Raw genomic sequence first — 18,230 nt, forward strand, 5'->3', positions numbered from 1 at the left:
TTAAAAGAGGACTCTGGTCATATTATTCCATAAATTAAAAGCCATTTTCTGTAATGAAATGAAATTTTATATAGGAGCTGTGGCACGCATAGTCTCAGAATTTCTCCAAACTCTCTATGATAAAAGTCATTGATACCCTAAACTGAAATCAGGCAAAAATTGTTTGCTATTTTTTTATAGTTACTAGGGCAACATGTCTTAAAGTTCGAAAAATGGCATTTTGTAACATGTTTAGAGCCCCATAGTTAACATTTGAGGCAAAGCAAACAATTTGCAATGACTCTTTCCAAAAGTTGAAGGTCAGATGTCTCAAATGCATTATAAACATGTTTGGTAAATCAACTATTACATACGTTACTATGGTAACAAAGTATTCAAAAGTAAAAAAAATCATTGAATTTTATAAAGTCATACACGTAAAAATAAAAAGCAATTATAGGATAAAATGTGACCGAATAATAGAAAAAAGAGCCTTGAAACATATACCAAGAACAAAATATGATATTTTAATTTGGTTGGCAATGGTTGCCAAGATTTTTATACCACAGAGAGCCTTCAAAGTAACACTCTGTATTTTTAAATCTGATCCTATCTTTAAAAAAAAAAGCACATTTCCTTATAACTAATGATCAATTTTATAAGATGTTGGTGTGCTCCAAGTTTTCTGATTTGAAAAAATTCAGATTAGATTCTTTAAATAGAGCGTTGCTATGAAAATAAGACTAAATATATCCTTAAAAAACTGAAAAATATTTTCTTTCCTTGGATACGTACCTTTAAATGTAGATTCCCAAAACTTTTATGATTGATATTTATTAACAGCTAACTTGACTTTTAATTTTGACTATCATCCAAACTCTAAGTGGATGCAAGGAGTTGGCACACAGGGTTTAATATTGATATAAAGTTCACAAAATCGAACATTTTCCCTTCTTGGTAACCATAGCAACAGTGTTGTTTTATTCATCAAATTTTATCAATATAGGATATTCAACTTCAGTTCTAACAGATAAGTACTATTCAAACTGAGTCCTTTAATTGTTTCTTGATTAAATGGCAATTTAATTCTTAATGTAGCGAAAAATAATTCACTTTTAAGCACTGGAACTTTGTTTCCATGGTAACACTGCAAAGTAGCAATTATACCCAATTTTTCTTATGGTTTTTGGTGTTGCAAGGTCCTAAGGATGCATATTTGCCAGTCTTGAATTTTTATGCTTTTCCTCAAGACAGTAGCATTAACCCAGTTTTACTTACTGGTTTTGCATGGTTACACTGTGTTACCATGGCAACCATAAAAGTTATTTGAAGAATAATATTGCTTATACTTATATACTTAAGGTCAAACCTTTTCATTGTTTTGATTGAGTTTGAGTATGTAACACCTACCATTAGTGAATACGGAGTGTTTTTCAGCATATTTCAGCATTTTAAATGTATTCCAAATGTACCCTTGGTTACCACTTACTTTGAAATATATTCTAAACAGTTTCTTTACAGTATAAGTGACATCTAGGTGTCTTGTTTTTGTGAGAATGGTTTGTTTGTTTTTTCTAGTTTTTATTAAGCCACAGCTAAGATTTATAGTATCTGAAAATCTCGATTTTTCAAACTTTTCCGGCTGTTCCCATAGCAACCGAGACACATAGCAACGAAATTTTGTTTGATATTTGTTTCTGGTGTCAAGTACTAAGCATGGGTAAAGTTTCATCAAAATCGGTGACCATGCGTGGCAACGAAGTTTAAGTGGTTACAGAAAATAGCTTTTAACATCTGCTTTGTTCTCCAAAAGTATTTCTACTGTTTTTAAATGATCCTTATCGGAAGCTTTTAAAAGTGGACTTTTATCATTCTTATATCGGCCTTATTTTCCAATAGTATTTGTACAATGTTTGAGTGACCATTGCTGGAAGCCAAGAAAAGTGGACTCTCACAATTACTATTACATAAATTAACGTCAGCCTTATTTACCACGAGTAATCGGGCAACATCTGCATGACCATTCCTTGAAGCCCAGAAAAGTGGACTCTCACCATTACTATCACATAAATTAACGTCGGACTTATTATCCAAAAGTAATTGTACAACGTCTGCATGATCATTCTTGGAAGCTTTTGAAAGTGGACTCATGCCTGTATTATCACAGATATTTACATCAGCGTTCTTTTTCAATAGTATTTCTACAATGCTGATATTACCTTTGTCCGCAGCAATAGAAAGTGGACTCCAGCCGCTGTTTTCACATAAATTTACGTCAGCATTTTTTCCAAGGAGCATTTTTACTATGTTTGAAAACCCATAATCACAAGCAATATAAAGAGGACTTATGCCATCGCACATACAAATGTTTACATCAGCCTCATACTGTAGCAGAAGGTGAACTATTTTCTCGAATCCATCTTCACAGGCACAAAATAATGGCGTTCGATCATCGTAACTTGAACAAATATTAACATCAGCTTTATTTTCTAAAAGTATTTCAACAATGTATTTATGACCATTGATAGTAGACCAATGAAGTGGACTATATCGATCCTTGTCACATAAATTTACATCGGCCATATTTTCCACGAGTATTTGTAAAACGTTTGTATGACCATTGCAGGAAGCCCAGAAAAGTGGACTGCGACCAGTACTATCACATAAATTTACATTGACTTTATTTTCCACAAGTAATTGTACATGACCATTCTTGGAAGCTTCTGAAAGTGCACTCAATCCATCTTTGTAACATAAATTTACATCGGCCTTGTTTTCCAAGAGTATTTGTAAAACGTTTGTTTGACCATTCCTTGAAGCCCAGGAAAGTGGACTCTCACCATTACTATTACATAAATTAACGTCGGCCTTATTTTCCACGAGTAATTGGGCAACATCTGCATGACCATTTCTTGAAGCCCAGAAAAGTGGACTCTCACCATCCCTATCACATAAATTTACATTGGCCTTATTATCCAAAAGTAATTGTACAACGTCTGCATGACCATTTATGGAAGCTTTCAAAAGTGGACTCATGTCTGTATTATCACAGATATTAACATCAGCGTTCTTTTTCAATAGTATTTCTACAATGCTGATATTACCTTTGTCCGCAGCAATAGAAAGTGGACTCCAGCCGCTGTTTTCACATAAATTTACGTCAGCATTTTTTCCAAGGAGCATTTTTACTATGTTTGAAAACCCATAATCACAAGCAATATAAAGAGGACTTATGCCATCGCACATACAAATGTTTACATCAGCCTCATACTGTAGCAGAAGGTGAACTATTTTCTCGAATCCATCTTCACAGGCACAAAATAATGGAGTACGATCGCTGTCATTTGAACACATGTTAACATTGGCTTTGTTTTCCAGGAGCATCTTTGCAGAGTCATAATGCTCATTACAGACAGCAAAATGTAATGCTGTGAAGCCAATTATGTGACAATTAACATCACACTTCATTTGCAGTAAAAAATTAGAAATATTGACATTATTAAACGCCGCAGAAAGATGCAAAGGCATAAAGTTTTCGTTGTCATATGAATGTTCCACCAATATATCTCCTCCACAAAGAAATGTTACTCTTTGTGCAAGTTCAATGTTTCCATTTATGCAGCTTGATAAAAATAATTTCCTCCCATCTATAGTACTTAATGTAAACTTTTCATTTCTAAGTCGTTTAAGTATGCATTCACATATTTTATCATGATTGTACATTAATAAAAGATCTAATATAGAAAGTGTGGAATTTCCCTCAATTATACCAAATCTGTTTACAAAACATTTTCGTTCCTCTTCAAAAACAGCGTCTAAACAAGGTAATATTATATTCTGATTTTGGTAACTTATCCATACGTTTATAACGTCGTCGATTGCAAGGTCGTCTATGCGATTTGAAATATTTTTGACAACTTTCTCATGACGTAAGGATAGACACAGACACACTTCAACACCGTTGTTCAGAGATATTTCCTTTAAAAATCTATCCACGAGAGGGTCGATATATTTTTCATCAAGGATTATACAGAAATCATTTTCGCTATGATCTATATTCATATCATTTTTCGTTATAACCCGTACCTTTTGTCTGATGAATTTCAAATTGCAGTATTTAAGTAACGTTGCCGGAGAATTTTCTCCAAAAGCAAATCCCGTTACATCCTCCAGAAAATCATGCAGAAAACTAAAGGTTGACCCCACTTTTTGTACAAATGATCCAACAAGAGAATCTAGATTGTTAACAATAACAACTCTTGAAATGCTTCTTTCTACTTCACAGACCTCACAAATTTCTTCAAATTTTGATCTACTCTGGTTTAAATCCAGAAATTTGTCAATATCAAGAGTGCCTCCATATAGGACTAGAAGGACAAGAGCTAAATACTTCTCTTTCTTCCTTGCTTTGTATTTATTTATTTCACCTTTGACCACGGGAGTTGGATTTTGGAAAAATTGAATTCCGCTTTTTGTATATTCATTTTCAGTAAAAAGTCGGCATAACAACGGAAAAAGTAGTGTGGCTCCTATGATTACTTCAATTTCTTTGTCTCCCAGCACATCTTTTCCTACATAACATTGTAAAATTCTCTTTTTCTCTTCATTATCTAATTGCAGGTTCTGATCATCGATTTCAACAACATTAGAACTTAACGTACATGCATAAGTCACTTCACACATTACCGACTTACGACAAGAGATCACAACTTTAATGTTGTTATTGACAAAGATTTTGCTCAAAGATTTGTCGATCTTTAACCATTCATTGAAGAAAACTTCGTCTAAATAATATTTTCCAACTGGGTCATCCAAGACAAAGAACTGTCGATGTGGAGAGGACGGGTCTGCAATTCGTTTAAATTCTAAAACATAATCAATTGGAAATACATGCCAACCGTCTGCTTCATATTCTAACGCCACGTGACGCGCTATAAATGATTTCCCAGATCCAGAATTACCTACAATAGTTACAATATTTTTTGTCTTTAGTTCTTCTCTGACAGCTCTACAAGCCCTGGTCTCGGCGAATCTTTTGTCCTGGATTTTCCAATCATCAACCAAATGTCGCTGCTTCTTTTCTTCTATAAATATATATAAAACATTATATAAAGTCTTTTGTTTAATATTTAGCTTTTAGTTTATTTATATTCATTTATCTTTAAAATGTTAAATTATAAAATGTGAAGCAAACAGAAGAAATGAAGTATCATATGTGTTTGTGAGACACTGATGCCCCCGTATGGCAACATAGCAAAGATTAATCTTTTCTTTAATGCAAATTCAATATACATGTATTGGAACCAAAAGTAGGGTATTCTCACTGGAAATACAATTGTGAAATAAGAAAATAGACCAAGGTAAAAAAAAAAAATTTATAAGTACGGAAATCTTCAAGGTCAAGGTCATTGGTATCAAAATGAAATGTCTTGCCACAAAAAATACATATGTACATGTATATTGTGGAAGCCCAAGCCCTAACTGTTCAGATCTGATGGCCAAGGTAAAATATTTTAAAAAGTAGGTCAAACTCCAAGGTCAAGGTAAAAGGCCCTGCTTTCAAATTATGGGTCAGAAAGGTCTTGGTACAAGGAATACATAAGTGAAATATGAAAGTCATAGCTCCACTACATCAAAGATTATGAGCAAGGTTAAAGTTTTTGTGGACAAACAGACAAACAGAGAGATAGACAGACGGACGGACACGACAAAAACTAAACTTCGTTCACGGGGGCATAAAAATAATACAATTTACTTCAAATATCTGGACACCTACAATGTTTTACTGTAAAATATATTTGTTGATTAATTTTTTATAATATAATGCATAGCCTGTAGTAGGTTTTTGGATACCAAGAACTTTGACCTTTTGAGTTTGACCTACTTTTAAAAAAAACACCTTGCCTATAACTTTTAAAAGATTTGGGCTAGTGCTTTCATATTTTACGTATTTCATTCTTGTGACAAGACCTTTCATTTGATAGCAAGACCTTTGACCCTTTGACCTTGACCTTGGAGTTTTCCCACTTTTACGCAAAAATTCAAAACTGTTACTTTGGTCATATCTTTTGAACAGTAGATACCAGGCCACATATACTTCAATATATATTCTTTGTTGAAAGACCTTTCATTGGATACCAAAAACCTTGAATTTTGACCTTGACCTTGGAGATTTCCGTACTTATGAAAAACTTTAACCTTGGCCTACTTTCATATTTCGAATAGTTTAATCTTCGCTAGGTTGCCATACAGGGGCATCAGTGTTTCATAAACACATCTTGTTTTTAATGGTGAATGATCACACCGGTTGTAATATGAAACCCAAGATTTTTTTCAATCCGGATCAATTTTTGACGTTACAAAGTAAGTCACGGACCTTTGGAATGAGACCATAAATATCGAGGCTCCCGTTTGCACGATGATGAATTCTCGGTATTCGATGGCCCTTAGTGCCGAGTATAGGTCTGAAATTTGAAGCCCTTGATCGGTAGATGGTGACGTATCTATGCAAGTCAAAAAATTATCGAATGGAACGTTAAAGAACACAGTAACAATTGACCTAAATATCCTTCCGTAACTTAACATAGTCACTCGTGAATCTATTTTTTCCGATTTTGAGAACTATTTTTATATAAAATTGAAAGATTTTTTTTTTAAATCTCTATAATATAATATTTACGTTTAATATTATGAAAAGAAAATTAAAAATGTCAAGTGCCTTGTAACACATGACGTTCTTGCATGATTACCTTGATCTTAATCAAAAGGTCTCATTGGATTTTTATGCGCCCGCATTGAAAGATCCGAGGCGTATATTGTTTTTGTCCTGTCTGTCTGTCTGTCTACCTGTCTGTTTGTCTGCAAACTTTAACCTTCGTCATAACTTTTGAACCATGAATGGTTGAAACTTCATATTTGGTATTTTACTCCACTAACTAAGCTCTTTCAAATGACACCAAGGTCAATGACTTTGTAATCTTGACTGTGACCTATATGCTAAAAATAGATTTTTTCTGCAGACTTTAACTTTCGGCAGAACATTTGAACCATAAAAGACAGAGACTTTATATTTGGTATGCATACACTACTAATTAAGCTCTTTTAAATGACAACAAGGTCAATGACCTTGTGACCTTGACTGTGACCTATACGCTAAATGTAGCTTTTTTGACAGCAAACTTTAACCTTCGCCATAACTTTGGAACGAAGAAAGACATAGACTTAATATTTTGCATGTATACTCCACTAGTTAAGCTCTTTCACATGACACCAAGGTCAATAACCCTGTTACCTTGACTTTCCTATATGCTAAAAACAGCTTCTTTGAACCTTCAGCATAATGTTTGAATCATGGGAGACTTCATATTTGGTATGCATACTTTACTAATCAATTTTTTTCTAATGACACCAAGATCAATGAACCTGTGACCTTATCTGTTACCTATATGCTAAAATACGGGGTTTTTTTAACTTTGTTGCCGCCGGGTGCATATTGTTTCACAAACATATCGTGTTCCAAATGTTATTCAAAGAAAGTTTAACTTGAAATCTATTAAAATGCCTAGAAGACATTATACACTTATTGACTGAGTTCTAGGGCAACAAGCGTTTTGTCAGACCCAAGAACCAAACTGTCTGCCTGAGGCCGGTTGGCCGAAGACAGACAGTTTAGTTCGAGGGTTCGACAAAACGCATTTTGCCCGAGAACTCTGTCAATAAATGTTTTGTTATACCTTTCATTTAATTGTATTTTTTGTACATGTATTTTGTACTGTATTTAGTGATGTGACATCAGGTTTGTCACTGTTTTACACCAACGAATGAAAATGAGATTAAGCTCCGCCCATTCTGTGAAGTAAGCGGTCCAACATCGATTTTTTATGCCCTTTCAGAAAAAACATTAACAATGTTAGACTCTTTACCCTATAGATTTGTATAGGAACAAATTTTTAAAGGTATTATAATATTACTGGTTCAACATTAGATCAAACTTATTTTTAAATTATACCCTCTAACAATGTATTCGACTTCAATTTCTCCTCCATGACTTTCCTCATCTCTTCATCCATGCAGCATTGACTCAAGTCGACCAGTTTCTGGTAACAGAATAAAAAGAATTTTCACGATTCTCAATAATAAAGAGTGGATAAAAAGGAAACAGAGAATACACTAAACTGGCTGTGATATATTGTAACCAATCACTTTAAATTAGGTAAAAAAAAAAAATTAAAATTAACCAACTATGGTATGTTATAACTACAGGTAATAGTAATGATCACTTGAAAGAAAGGTATTCATACATTATGAACTCCTCAATCTTTAATTCAAAATGAATACATTCGGCCTTCACAGGGTTTTATTATGTGACCAACCCACTTTAATTTCCAGTGAAGTTTCTAAACTTGTTACTTATTTCTTAAATAACTCCATCTTACACTTGTCAGAAAAGGAAGCATCCATTTTTAAAAATAAGAATTCCATCTACTCATCTTTTAACCGTTTTACCTTTTTATAGTTTTTGCCCGGTCTGTTTTTATCAAATCTTTCAGATATCTTTTCGAGATCCAACCAAATAACTTGGAATTCAGAATATGATATTTGTGCTCGAGTGGTATGTCCATAAACTTCATTTCTATAGTAGTGGATCCTTTCTACATCTGCTGCCACTGAGAGGTCTGTCGCAAGAGGCTTTTTATTCCATCCAAGTTTAGGTGGCGGAAGTGAGCTTAAATTTCTACAAGAAACAAACAGAGAACTTCTAATATTTCTTTTGTTTGCTGTTGTAAATACTGTATCACCAAAAGAGAAAAATTTCTACAGGACAAAAGGCCCATGGACCACATCGCTCACCTGAGCACTAAGGGTAGGAAAAAGTAGAAGGTTAAATCCAAAAGTAGTCCCATGACCAAACATGGATTTGCTATTTTTTAGAAAATGATTTTTAAAGAATTTTCCTATATATATCTTTAAAAACTTTAGTCGGCCATTTTGGCCCCGCCCTACCCCCAGGGGTCATGATTTGAACAAATTTTAATCTACACTACCTGAGCATGCTTCCATATAAATATGATGAATTATGGCTTTGTCATTCTTGAGAAGAAGATTTTTAAAGAATTTTCCTATATATTTCTATGTAAAACTTTGGTCGGCCATTTTAGCCCCGTCCTACCCCGGGGGTCATGATTTGAACAAACTTGAATCTACACTACCTGAGCATGCTTCCATATAAATATGATGAATTATGGCTTTGTCATTCTTGAGAAGTTTTTAAAGAATTTTCCTATATATTTCTATGTAAAACTTTGGTCGGCCATTTTGGGCCCCACCCTACCCCCGGGGGTCATGATTTGAACAAACTTGAATCTACACTACCTGAGGATGTTTCCCCATAAGTTTCATCTTTCCTGGCACAGTGGTTCTTGAGAAGAAGATTTTTAAAATAGGCCACCAAATTTTCAATAATTCCCAATTTCCCAAACTTTTTATCTCGTAATAACGACTTTTTATCTCGTTATTACGACTTTTTATCTCGTTATTACGACTTTTTATTTCGTAAAAACGACTTTCTTAAATCGTAATAACGACTTTTTTTCTCGTTATTACGACTTTTTATCTCGTTATTACGACTTTCTTAAGTCGTAATAACGACTTTTTATCTCGTTATTACGACTTTTTATATCGTAATCACGACTTTTTATCTCGTTATTACGACTTTCTTAAGTCGATATAACGTTTTTTTTTCATTTGAAAATTTTTTTTAAACTTGATCCTTCCAGGAGAGAAAACGGAAACGTGCCCGGTATAACGGTGTCGTGTAGCTGAAAACGCGATGATTGTTTAGTTATAAAATTGTCAAAACAGTTGCACCAGAGTTTGACAATTTATTTATGACAAAAATCTGTAATTATTGACAATATTTGGACTTGTTTTGTTTACACACTTATAATCTAAATCAATATGCTGCTAAATTGAAGACATTAGTGTTGCACATCGCAGAAATCATTTCAAAGTATTATATATGATACATAAGCGCGTGTCGAAAGCAAACTAAAAGGGAGGGGGGCTAAACCTACAAAAATGTTTGGGGGCTACTCAGTAAGCCCCAATTATCAATGCCTATGTAGACTACATTATGTATTTCTTTGCAAAAAAGGGGTTTAAATTGTTGCTCAAATGTACTTTTACATTCCTCGTTCATAGACAAAAACTTTCAAAGTATCATCGTGAAAGTCTATGCTATATATAACCAAATTACCATAATTATATTGGCAACTTCTTTCCATACCAGATTTAAATTAAACTACCACATCACCCTTATTTGGCTATATTGCAACAAAAAGTGTTGGGGGGGGGGGGGGGCGGCAATGAACTTTTTATTCAGCAGGAAAGTTATGTTTGAAAAAATTATGAAGAAGCCTCCATCCCCGCCCTGCAACGTGCCCAATAAGCAGATGATACTCATTTTTTTTTGTCAGTTTGATGTATAAATCAACTTCCCGAGGCGGTCATAAGATTCCGTAATACGGAAAGGTCGAAAATAGCAAACCATTGAAAATAATCTTACTAAAGAAAGTCGTATTAACGAGACAAAAAGTCGTTATTACGACTTAAGAAAGTCGTTATTACGAGATAAAAAGTAGTTATTACGAGATAAAAAGTCGATATTACGACTTTATAAAGTCGTTATTACGAGATAAAAAGTCGTTATTACGAGATAAAAAGGCGATATTACGACTTATGAAAGTCGTTATTACGACTTAAGAAAGTCGTTATTACAAGATAGAAGGCTAATTTGAAATAATATTAATACATAGTTGTATAATAAAATTGTGTAGAAAAATTGAAATTCTATTGTCTGTGTTATTACGACTTAATAAAGTCGTTATTACGACTAAAGAAAGTCGTTATTACGAGATAAAAAGTCTTTATTACGACTTAAGAAAGTCGTAATAACGAGATAATAAGTCGTTATATTACGAGATAAAAAGTCGTTATTACGACTTATGAAAGTCGTTATTACGAGATAAAAAGTCGTTATTTAAGGAATGAAGCTTATTTCAACTTATGTTATCCGATATAACATAACTTGGGGCAGTTTACGCTTTATAAACCGCGAAGGCACTAGCCCTCCCACTTTCAGATCTGGGGGGGGGCAAGAGTATGTCTGAAAGTAACTTGCCCCCCCCCCCCCCCCCCCCCCACTTTTTAATGAAGAACAGAATCACAGCTAATTTGAAATAATATTAATACATAGTTGTATAATAAAATTGTGTAGAAAAATTGAAATTGAAAGTAACTTGCCTTTGAAAAAAAGAGTAAAAAGAAAAATTCCCCCCCCCCCCCCCACGAAATAGGATTTTCGAGTTTGGGGAACTTTAATTTTTATTTTTTTTTTTATTTTGCTTGTCAAAGAATTTCTGGACTTGAGCCCCCCCCCCCCCACTTTTAAGTTTGTGACTACGCCTCTGCCAAACAAATTAGATTAAATAGGGGGTGGGGGTATTATTACACTTAAATTTTAAATAATATTCAATGAAAAAAATCAAAACTTTTGTTTTCTTTGACAAATTCTATTTCTTTGTGTATTAAGTATTAGCCACGATCATTTCCTGTGTATAGGGATTAGCAGAGCAGGAAACGGCATGCCCTGGGGCTTTCACACCTGTCCTAGAGTACCTGGTGTGAAGTGAATCTCTCTGAACGTGCATGCACGTCGTTGTCTAGCCATTCAACACAACATTTAGTTCAATGTTTCATTATTTCCATCGATATCATTTTCAAATGAGATACATGTAACAGCCTTCAAATTTTAGTCAATTTATTATCTCTTTTTTAAAACTGAGTGTATAAAGTAAAAATAAAAAAAAACGAACTTTTAAAACAAATTAATAAAGTATTTGTAAATTATTAAATCAAATGATGATTCATACTATTTTATTTACGTGTCTATTTATCCTGTACGAGTTAGTAGATTGAGAGAGAGAGAGAGAGAGAAAGATGAAAAAACATTACAATGTTAAGGCATGTGCTTGATATCGTTTTTCCTCGTTTTGACTTCTGAAGTCTATCGAATGAAACTTAACTAAATATGAAATAATTTTAATGAAATTGTTTGTGGATCAGATTTTGTTAAATTCTAAAATAGTCGTTTCCGTGAACAGATACATGTAGAACTTGTTGTCGGTGATATATCAGTTTTAATTATTGACTATTTGTGGATTTTGTCGAATTAATATGCGAGTTTAAGGAAAATACAGGGACAGTTATAGCTAAACACTCAATATTTAATTAAACTAGCAGTTTGATATGATTGTTTCCGAGACATTTATTAATTTTATTGTTCATCAGTTCTTCATGATGTAAGATTACGCAATGTGAAGGTATTGCAGGTATCTCGTGAGTATGGAACGCCGTCACTGCCTTATAGCAGAACACTACTTTTGCATTGTGTCAACCTTCCATTACATTATGTCAACTCTTTATGACATTAACCCACACTACTATTGCATTGTGTCAACCTTCCATTACATTATGTCAACTCTTTATGACATTAACCCACACTACTATTGCATCGTGTCAACCTTCCATTACATTATGTCAACTCTTTATGACATTAACCCACACTACTATTGCATCGTGTTAACTTTCCTCTACATTATGTCAACTCTTTATGACATTTACACATACTACAATTATATTTCGTCAACTTGCATTTCGGTATGTTTACTTTTCATGAGATCTTAGTTTTTATGAACTGATGTGAAAAGCTCATGCCATACTGTGCGCACTCTTCTACATTATGTCGATTCACTATTACGTTATGCGAACACGGGTATCCTCGGCCTTTATATGAGTATATCGTATTTTCCGCGTTCCGCAAGCACTAAAATGGCGGGAGAGAAAACTGTCGTAGAAGAGATTCTAAAGCGATTTGGGAATGACATCTTTAAATGAAAACTTTAAGCGACAAATGGTTGACAATCTTGAAACGTGCAAAGCCTAAACACTGCGACTGTGAATTAAAGTCACGTCGAAATTCAATGGCGTTTACTTTAATCTCATAATTAAATAAATCAAATTATGAGTCGTGCAGCAATCATTTTTTTCTTTTTCTTTTTCTTTTTTTTTTTTTTTATAAAAGTTTTAAACTTTGAAGGACATTGCATTAGTTTCACAATAAGTTTAGCTGAATTAAGTTGAAAACTTTTTTCTATAAAACTATAAAGTCTGAGAGCTTCTCCGCTTTCCGCCCTCTTCCTTGTTCAAGATTCCCATATCTGCCACTGATATGTGCCCATGCATGCTTACTAAGGCATATTCAATTGATTTAGATGAGCGACTGGTAGATTTTTGTAATAGAATTCTGGCCCTGAAATGATTAAAAAAAAATACTAACTCCAGTGACGTTCATCATTTTTTTGAAAGAGGAGGTCAGCCAGAAAAAAAAATCATTTACCCGAAAAAACTTGACAAACCAAAAAAAAAAAAAAGTCCAAGCCCGAAAATCCTATTTCGGGGAGAGGGGTCCAACTTCGATCAGTCCTATTTTTTTCTAGATATATTACATTACCCTTAGTGGATTATACTTCAACAAAAAGTGGGGGTGGGGGGCTATACAGTTTCAATGAACAGTACATTTTCTATAGTAAAGTTAAGTCTGGGAAAAGAGGGGGGGGGGTGATATTATGTGCGTGTAATTTGTCCTAATGAATCAGGACCCCCCCCCCTTCTTACCAGTCATTAAAACACGGTCGTCAACATTCATTATATACTACGTATACAGCTTTGAGATCATGTAAATGTTTTTTAACATCAGGTATAATGAACTTTTGGAATCAACATGATAATGAGTTAACACAATATAAAGATATTTTAATTCGCATAAGAAAGAGTTGACATAACGTAATTATATATCCACATCACGGAATGGAGTTTTGGCATAATGTAATAAAGTATTGATATAATAATATAAAGATATGTTCACATAATGTCATACACTTTTTACACCACGTAATAAAGCACTGACATAAAGGTAAGATGTGTTCACCTCACATCATGATGCCCTCACCGTATAATAAAGATAAATCCATATCACGTAATAATGCTTTGATATAATAGAAATATACACTCTCAAAAAGGAATGGGCTTTTGACTTCATGTAATGATAAGTTTAATTATAAAACACAATTTACTTGACGTACTGCAATTTTGACCTCACATATTAAAGGAATGAAATAATGTAAAGAAAAAATCATTTCATGCAATAAAGTTTTAACACAATGAAAACACATTATCACTTCACATTATGATTTTTTTACTTCAAGTTATGAAGTGCTGACATAATGAAAGGATGTATTTACTTCATGTAATGCAGCATTGACATGATGTTAAGATATTTTTACATCACCTCATAAAAAATGGACATAACGTAAAGATATGTTCACATCACGTAATGATCAATTGACATAATAAATGCATAGTTGTATGCTATAAGGCAGTGATGGCGTTCCATACGTGAGGGTATAGACCAGTTACACAGACACCTGAAAACTTGAACCATGACAACTTGCTGATTTTAAAATAAGTCAATTTCTGTGCCATGTGTTCAAATTCAAATTATTTTACGGACCATATCAACCGATAGTAGTCAGTCTTTCCATTGACAATACGTGAAATTTCTTCATTATGTTCATAGACATGATTTTAGTAATTTTCGAAAAGAACAGAAAATAGAACTACACTCAAATAATACGTAGCTATGAAACTATTGATATTGTGAATAGAATGACTCGACAAATGTGATGATTTTTTTTAGCAATAACCCCCCCCCCCCCAAAAAAAATAATAATAAAAAGCGTCGATATTTAGTTCATAGTCTTACAGTGTAGCGCATAATAATGGAGCAACATATTCCTACATGTACACGTTTTTTTTGTTTAATTTTAATTGCTATTATGTATCTCCATCTATCATCAATTCTCATGCTATAAAAACAGACATGTACACTGTATAAAAGGCATTTTTAAAAATGAAACGAATGGCTGTGATAGAATCTCGCTGATAAATAAAGGCATAGCTACATGTAACTACAACTGGCTAATCATGAACACTGGATTACAGTGCATATAATATAAGAAGCGATATGGTATTCTTTAAATTCTAAATTTAATTCCTCTTTTTTAGAAATTGAATTTAAATTGAATTGAATACTGACTCATTTGTGGTGGAATTATTGATTTTATAAATAAATATAATTATTTGATAAATTATTCGACTATATTTCATCCAATATTACAGTTAACAGACGTGTTCGAGAATTAATTAATTTTGAGTGACTATTGGTAAAAAGATATTTTTTATCAAGCAATTTGATAAAACTTAAGAATTACTTTTGAAAAATCCATTTAATGGTATTCATAGAATAAACGTGGTCGTAATCTTAAATGGCCACCCCCTTTTTCGACACGATTAAAAATCGACCAGACTATGTAAGCTGAAGAGTAACGGTAGCTGGCCCCGCCGCGGTGTAAACACGGTTTTAGGTAGCACCGCGATCAAAACCCGCGACGGTGTAACGCGGAAAGGATTAATACACCGCGGAGGGGACGCGGTCTAATACGGGATCCGCGTTGCCTGTACTGTATCTCCCGTTGAATGAGGGCGTGGCCCTACATTTGAACAAACTTGAATCCCCTTCACCCAAGGATACTTTGTGGCAAGTTTGGTTGAAATTGGCCTAGCGGTTCTTGAGAAGAAGTCGAAAATGTGAAAAGTTTACAGACAGACAGACGGACGCCGGACAAAATGTGATCAGAAAAGCTCACTTGAGCCTTCGGCTCAGGTGAGCTAAAAAAGAAATTCTTATATCTTGTATCTTCTTATATAACATACCGGTATTCTAAAGAGTAACATTTCTACAAGAGACAAACAGAACATTTCTAATTTGTCGTTTATTTTATTCATTTGTCATAGGTAACCATTACGAAAGTAGTAAAATTAAATTTCACTTTTTTTCTTTAATACTGTTCAAAGAAGCTTTATGCAATGAACAAATGTATAATCCTTTATTATTAATTTCAACTCAAACGGATAAATTTTGTTTCAGTATGAAGAATGGGTCATTTTTGCCCTCTTTTTTGTATATACTGTAAGTCGTTTTATTTCCACGGTTTAAAAATCTTCTTTACAAAGTCCTTTAAACTCTATGGAAACCAGACAGCACTGGACAGTGCATGAGATTGCTTACACAAAAAGCCCTTGGAATGCTTGTTACACTTGTTTTAAGTTCAAATATGAAAGCAAAGCAAGATTGTGTGTTCTAAATTCAGATCGATGCATTTACCTTATCATGATATACAACAGAGAGCTGTCGAAATCTTCGTAGGAACCTTTAGTGGCGGCGTTGTTGATTGCTGTCCATTGTTCGGGTCGGAGTTTTGGTAGTTTGGTACAGGCAGTAGCTCTGCTGGCTATATCTGATGGTGAGACATGAGAACTCAGCTCATCCCTTAATATGTCAGTATTTAGGTCAACAATGGCCCGGCAAGCTCGGGAAAAATTGGTGTGTGGATCAAGATTTGTAGCCATTCTGCTTCTGTCTGTAATTAAATAATATTGGAGAAAATTACTTGTTTAATTAATCGTTACAACGACGTTCTAGCTCTACTGGTCAGAAGCCTTTGAGCTTTTTAACCTTTCATACTACAATTCTCTATGGTGTACGAAAGACCCCTACTTATTTTGAGATCAAGATGTCAAAATGTCAGGTAGTAAATGCATGCTTTCTGTGTGTATGAAACTTTCATTTCCGGGCAATATCTAAAGGAGTTTTTGACCTTTTTTTTTTTACCTGTCATTACTGCTTATGGTCCCACTCGCCCTTCTTAAAGTACATCCCCTTTGACAACAGCAACCCTCCTACCCGATCCACGCATACTCTTCTTTTTCCTTAACGGGGGGACACAGATTCTCTTGATTACTAGTAGCTTGATAGCCATTTCTTACCTTATTTCACCGTTAAGGCGATACAGGTGCACACCAAATATATAATTAGGAAATCGTTAGAAATCTCAAATAGCTAATGTTATCGATACCAATTACAAAAGTTTAAGATGAAGACGATTTTAACAGATGATAATTTTTTTATTATAGTTTGACGTTGATTGATTGATTGATTGTATACTGTTTAACGTCCCTCTCCAGAACATTTCACTGATATGGAGACGTCATCATTGCCGGTGAAGGGCTGCAAATTTAGGCCTATGCTCGGCACTTACGGCCTTTGAGCAGGGAGGGATCTTTATCGTGCCACACCTGCTGTGACACGGGGCCTCGGTTTATACGGTCTCTTCCGTAGGACCGCCCCATTTAGTCGCCTTTTACGACAAGCAAGGGGGTACTGAGGACCTATTCTAACCCGGATCCCCACGGGGCAGTTTGACGTTGAACAGATACGAATTAAATATTTAAGGTAGATCGCGGGTTTACTGTCTACCTGAAAACATAGGCTAAAAATTTGTCGGCTAATTCCTCTCGTTTTGAATTTTTCTTTCTGAATTTTTTTTTAGATTCGTCTGCGTGGTTAGATTGTAATCGTAATTCAAATGCGCTGATGTTGATGAGAACAGGTTACGCTTTTTCAATGAAATATATAGTAAAATGTCCGTTTTCTGCCGGTATACTCATTTCAAAACCATAATCATAAAATTAAAACGAAGCAGTCGAATTATATATTACTCGATACAATGAATGTCAAGTGAATTTAGAATCGATTTATTAAAAAAATTAGTATGTGTTCTCGCTCAATTTCTTGCAAAAAAACTTTAAAGTTTTACAATTTTTCATCAGAAGTATTATATTTTCATCACGACGTTATATTACGTTGTTACGACGTCATTATTTTCGTATGCCTGCATGACTCGAAAAAAAATGAATTAATAATCAACAATTCACTTAAAATAAAGCATGCAATCCATGAATTCAATTTCCCGATATTATCATTGCCATAGCTTACCAACAGCGTGGTACTATTTCATTGTCACGTGTTTTCTTTTTCTCGCAATAAACGTACAAGGCTAGGGGTGCAGAAAAATTATGACAAATGTACATGGATGTAATGAAAAAAAACCCACTTCTTAGCGGATTTGAGAACATTTTCAAACATATATAATATTTGCATCCTTTATAGCTATTAATAAAATGTACCCGATTTTAAATCGGAAATATTGCAGTTGAATTAAAGTAGCTTTATG

The 18,230-nt window shown here is 33.9% G+C and overlaps 1 protein-coding gene across 1 annotated transcript; it reads right to left on the reverse strand.

Moving 5' to 3' along the window:
* Positions 1 to 1,830: 1,830 nt before the first annotated feature.
* Positions 1,831 to 16,573, reverse strand: LOC134229460 (ankyrin-3-like). The gene is made up of 4 exons (XM_062711211.1): positions 16,322 to 16,573; positions 8,485 to 8,713; positions 7,988 to 8,075; positions 1,831 to 5,063 (listed from the first exon to the last, which is right to left on the reverse strand). The coding sequence occupies exons 1-4, from the start codon at positions 16,564 to 16,566 to the stop codon at positions 1,831 to 1,833; spliced, it is 3,795 nt and encodes a 1,264-aa protein (XP_062567195.1). The 5' UTR covers positions 16,567 to 16,573.
* Positions 16,574 to 18,230: the final 1,657 nt, after the last annotated feature.

The sequence above is a fragment of the Saccostrea cucullata genome, unplaced genomic scaffold (assembly GCF_032062105.1).
Source record: "Saccostrea cucullata isolate Sc308-1 unplaced genomic scaffold, CSIRO_AGI_Scuc_v1 ctg477, whole genome shotgun sequence".
Classification (NCBI taxonomy): domain Eukaryota; kingdom Metazoa; phylum Mollusca; class Bivalvia; order Ostreida; family Ostreidae; genus Saccostrea; species Saccostrea cuccullata.

Coding starts and splice junctions, on each gene's coding strand:
- LOC134229460 (XM_062711211.1), bottom strand. CDS start 16,566: ATGGCTACAAATCTTGATCCACACACCAATTTTTCCCGAGCTTGCCGG. Junction 8,076..8,484: donor CGGGCAAAAACTATAAAAAG/GTAAAACGGTTA, acceptor TTCTGTTACCAG/AAACTGGTCGACTTGAGTCA. Junction 5,064..7,987: donor GTCGAATACATTGTTAGAGG/GTATAATTTAAA, acceptor ATATATTTATAG/AAGAAAAGAAGCAGCGACAT.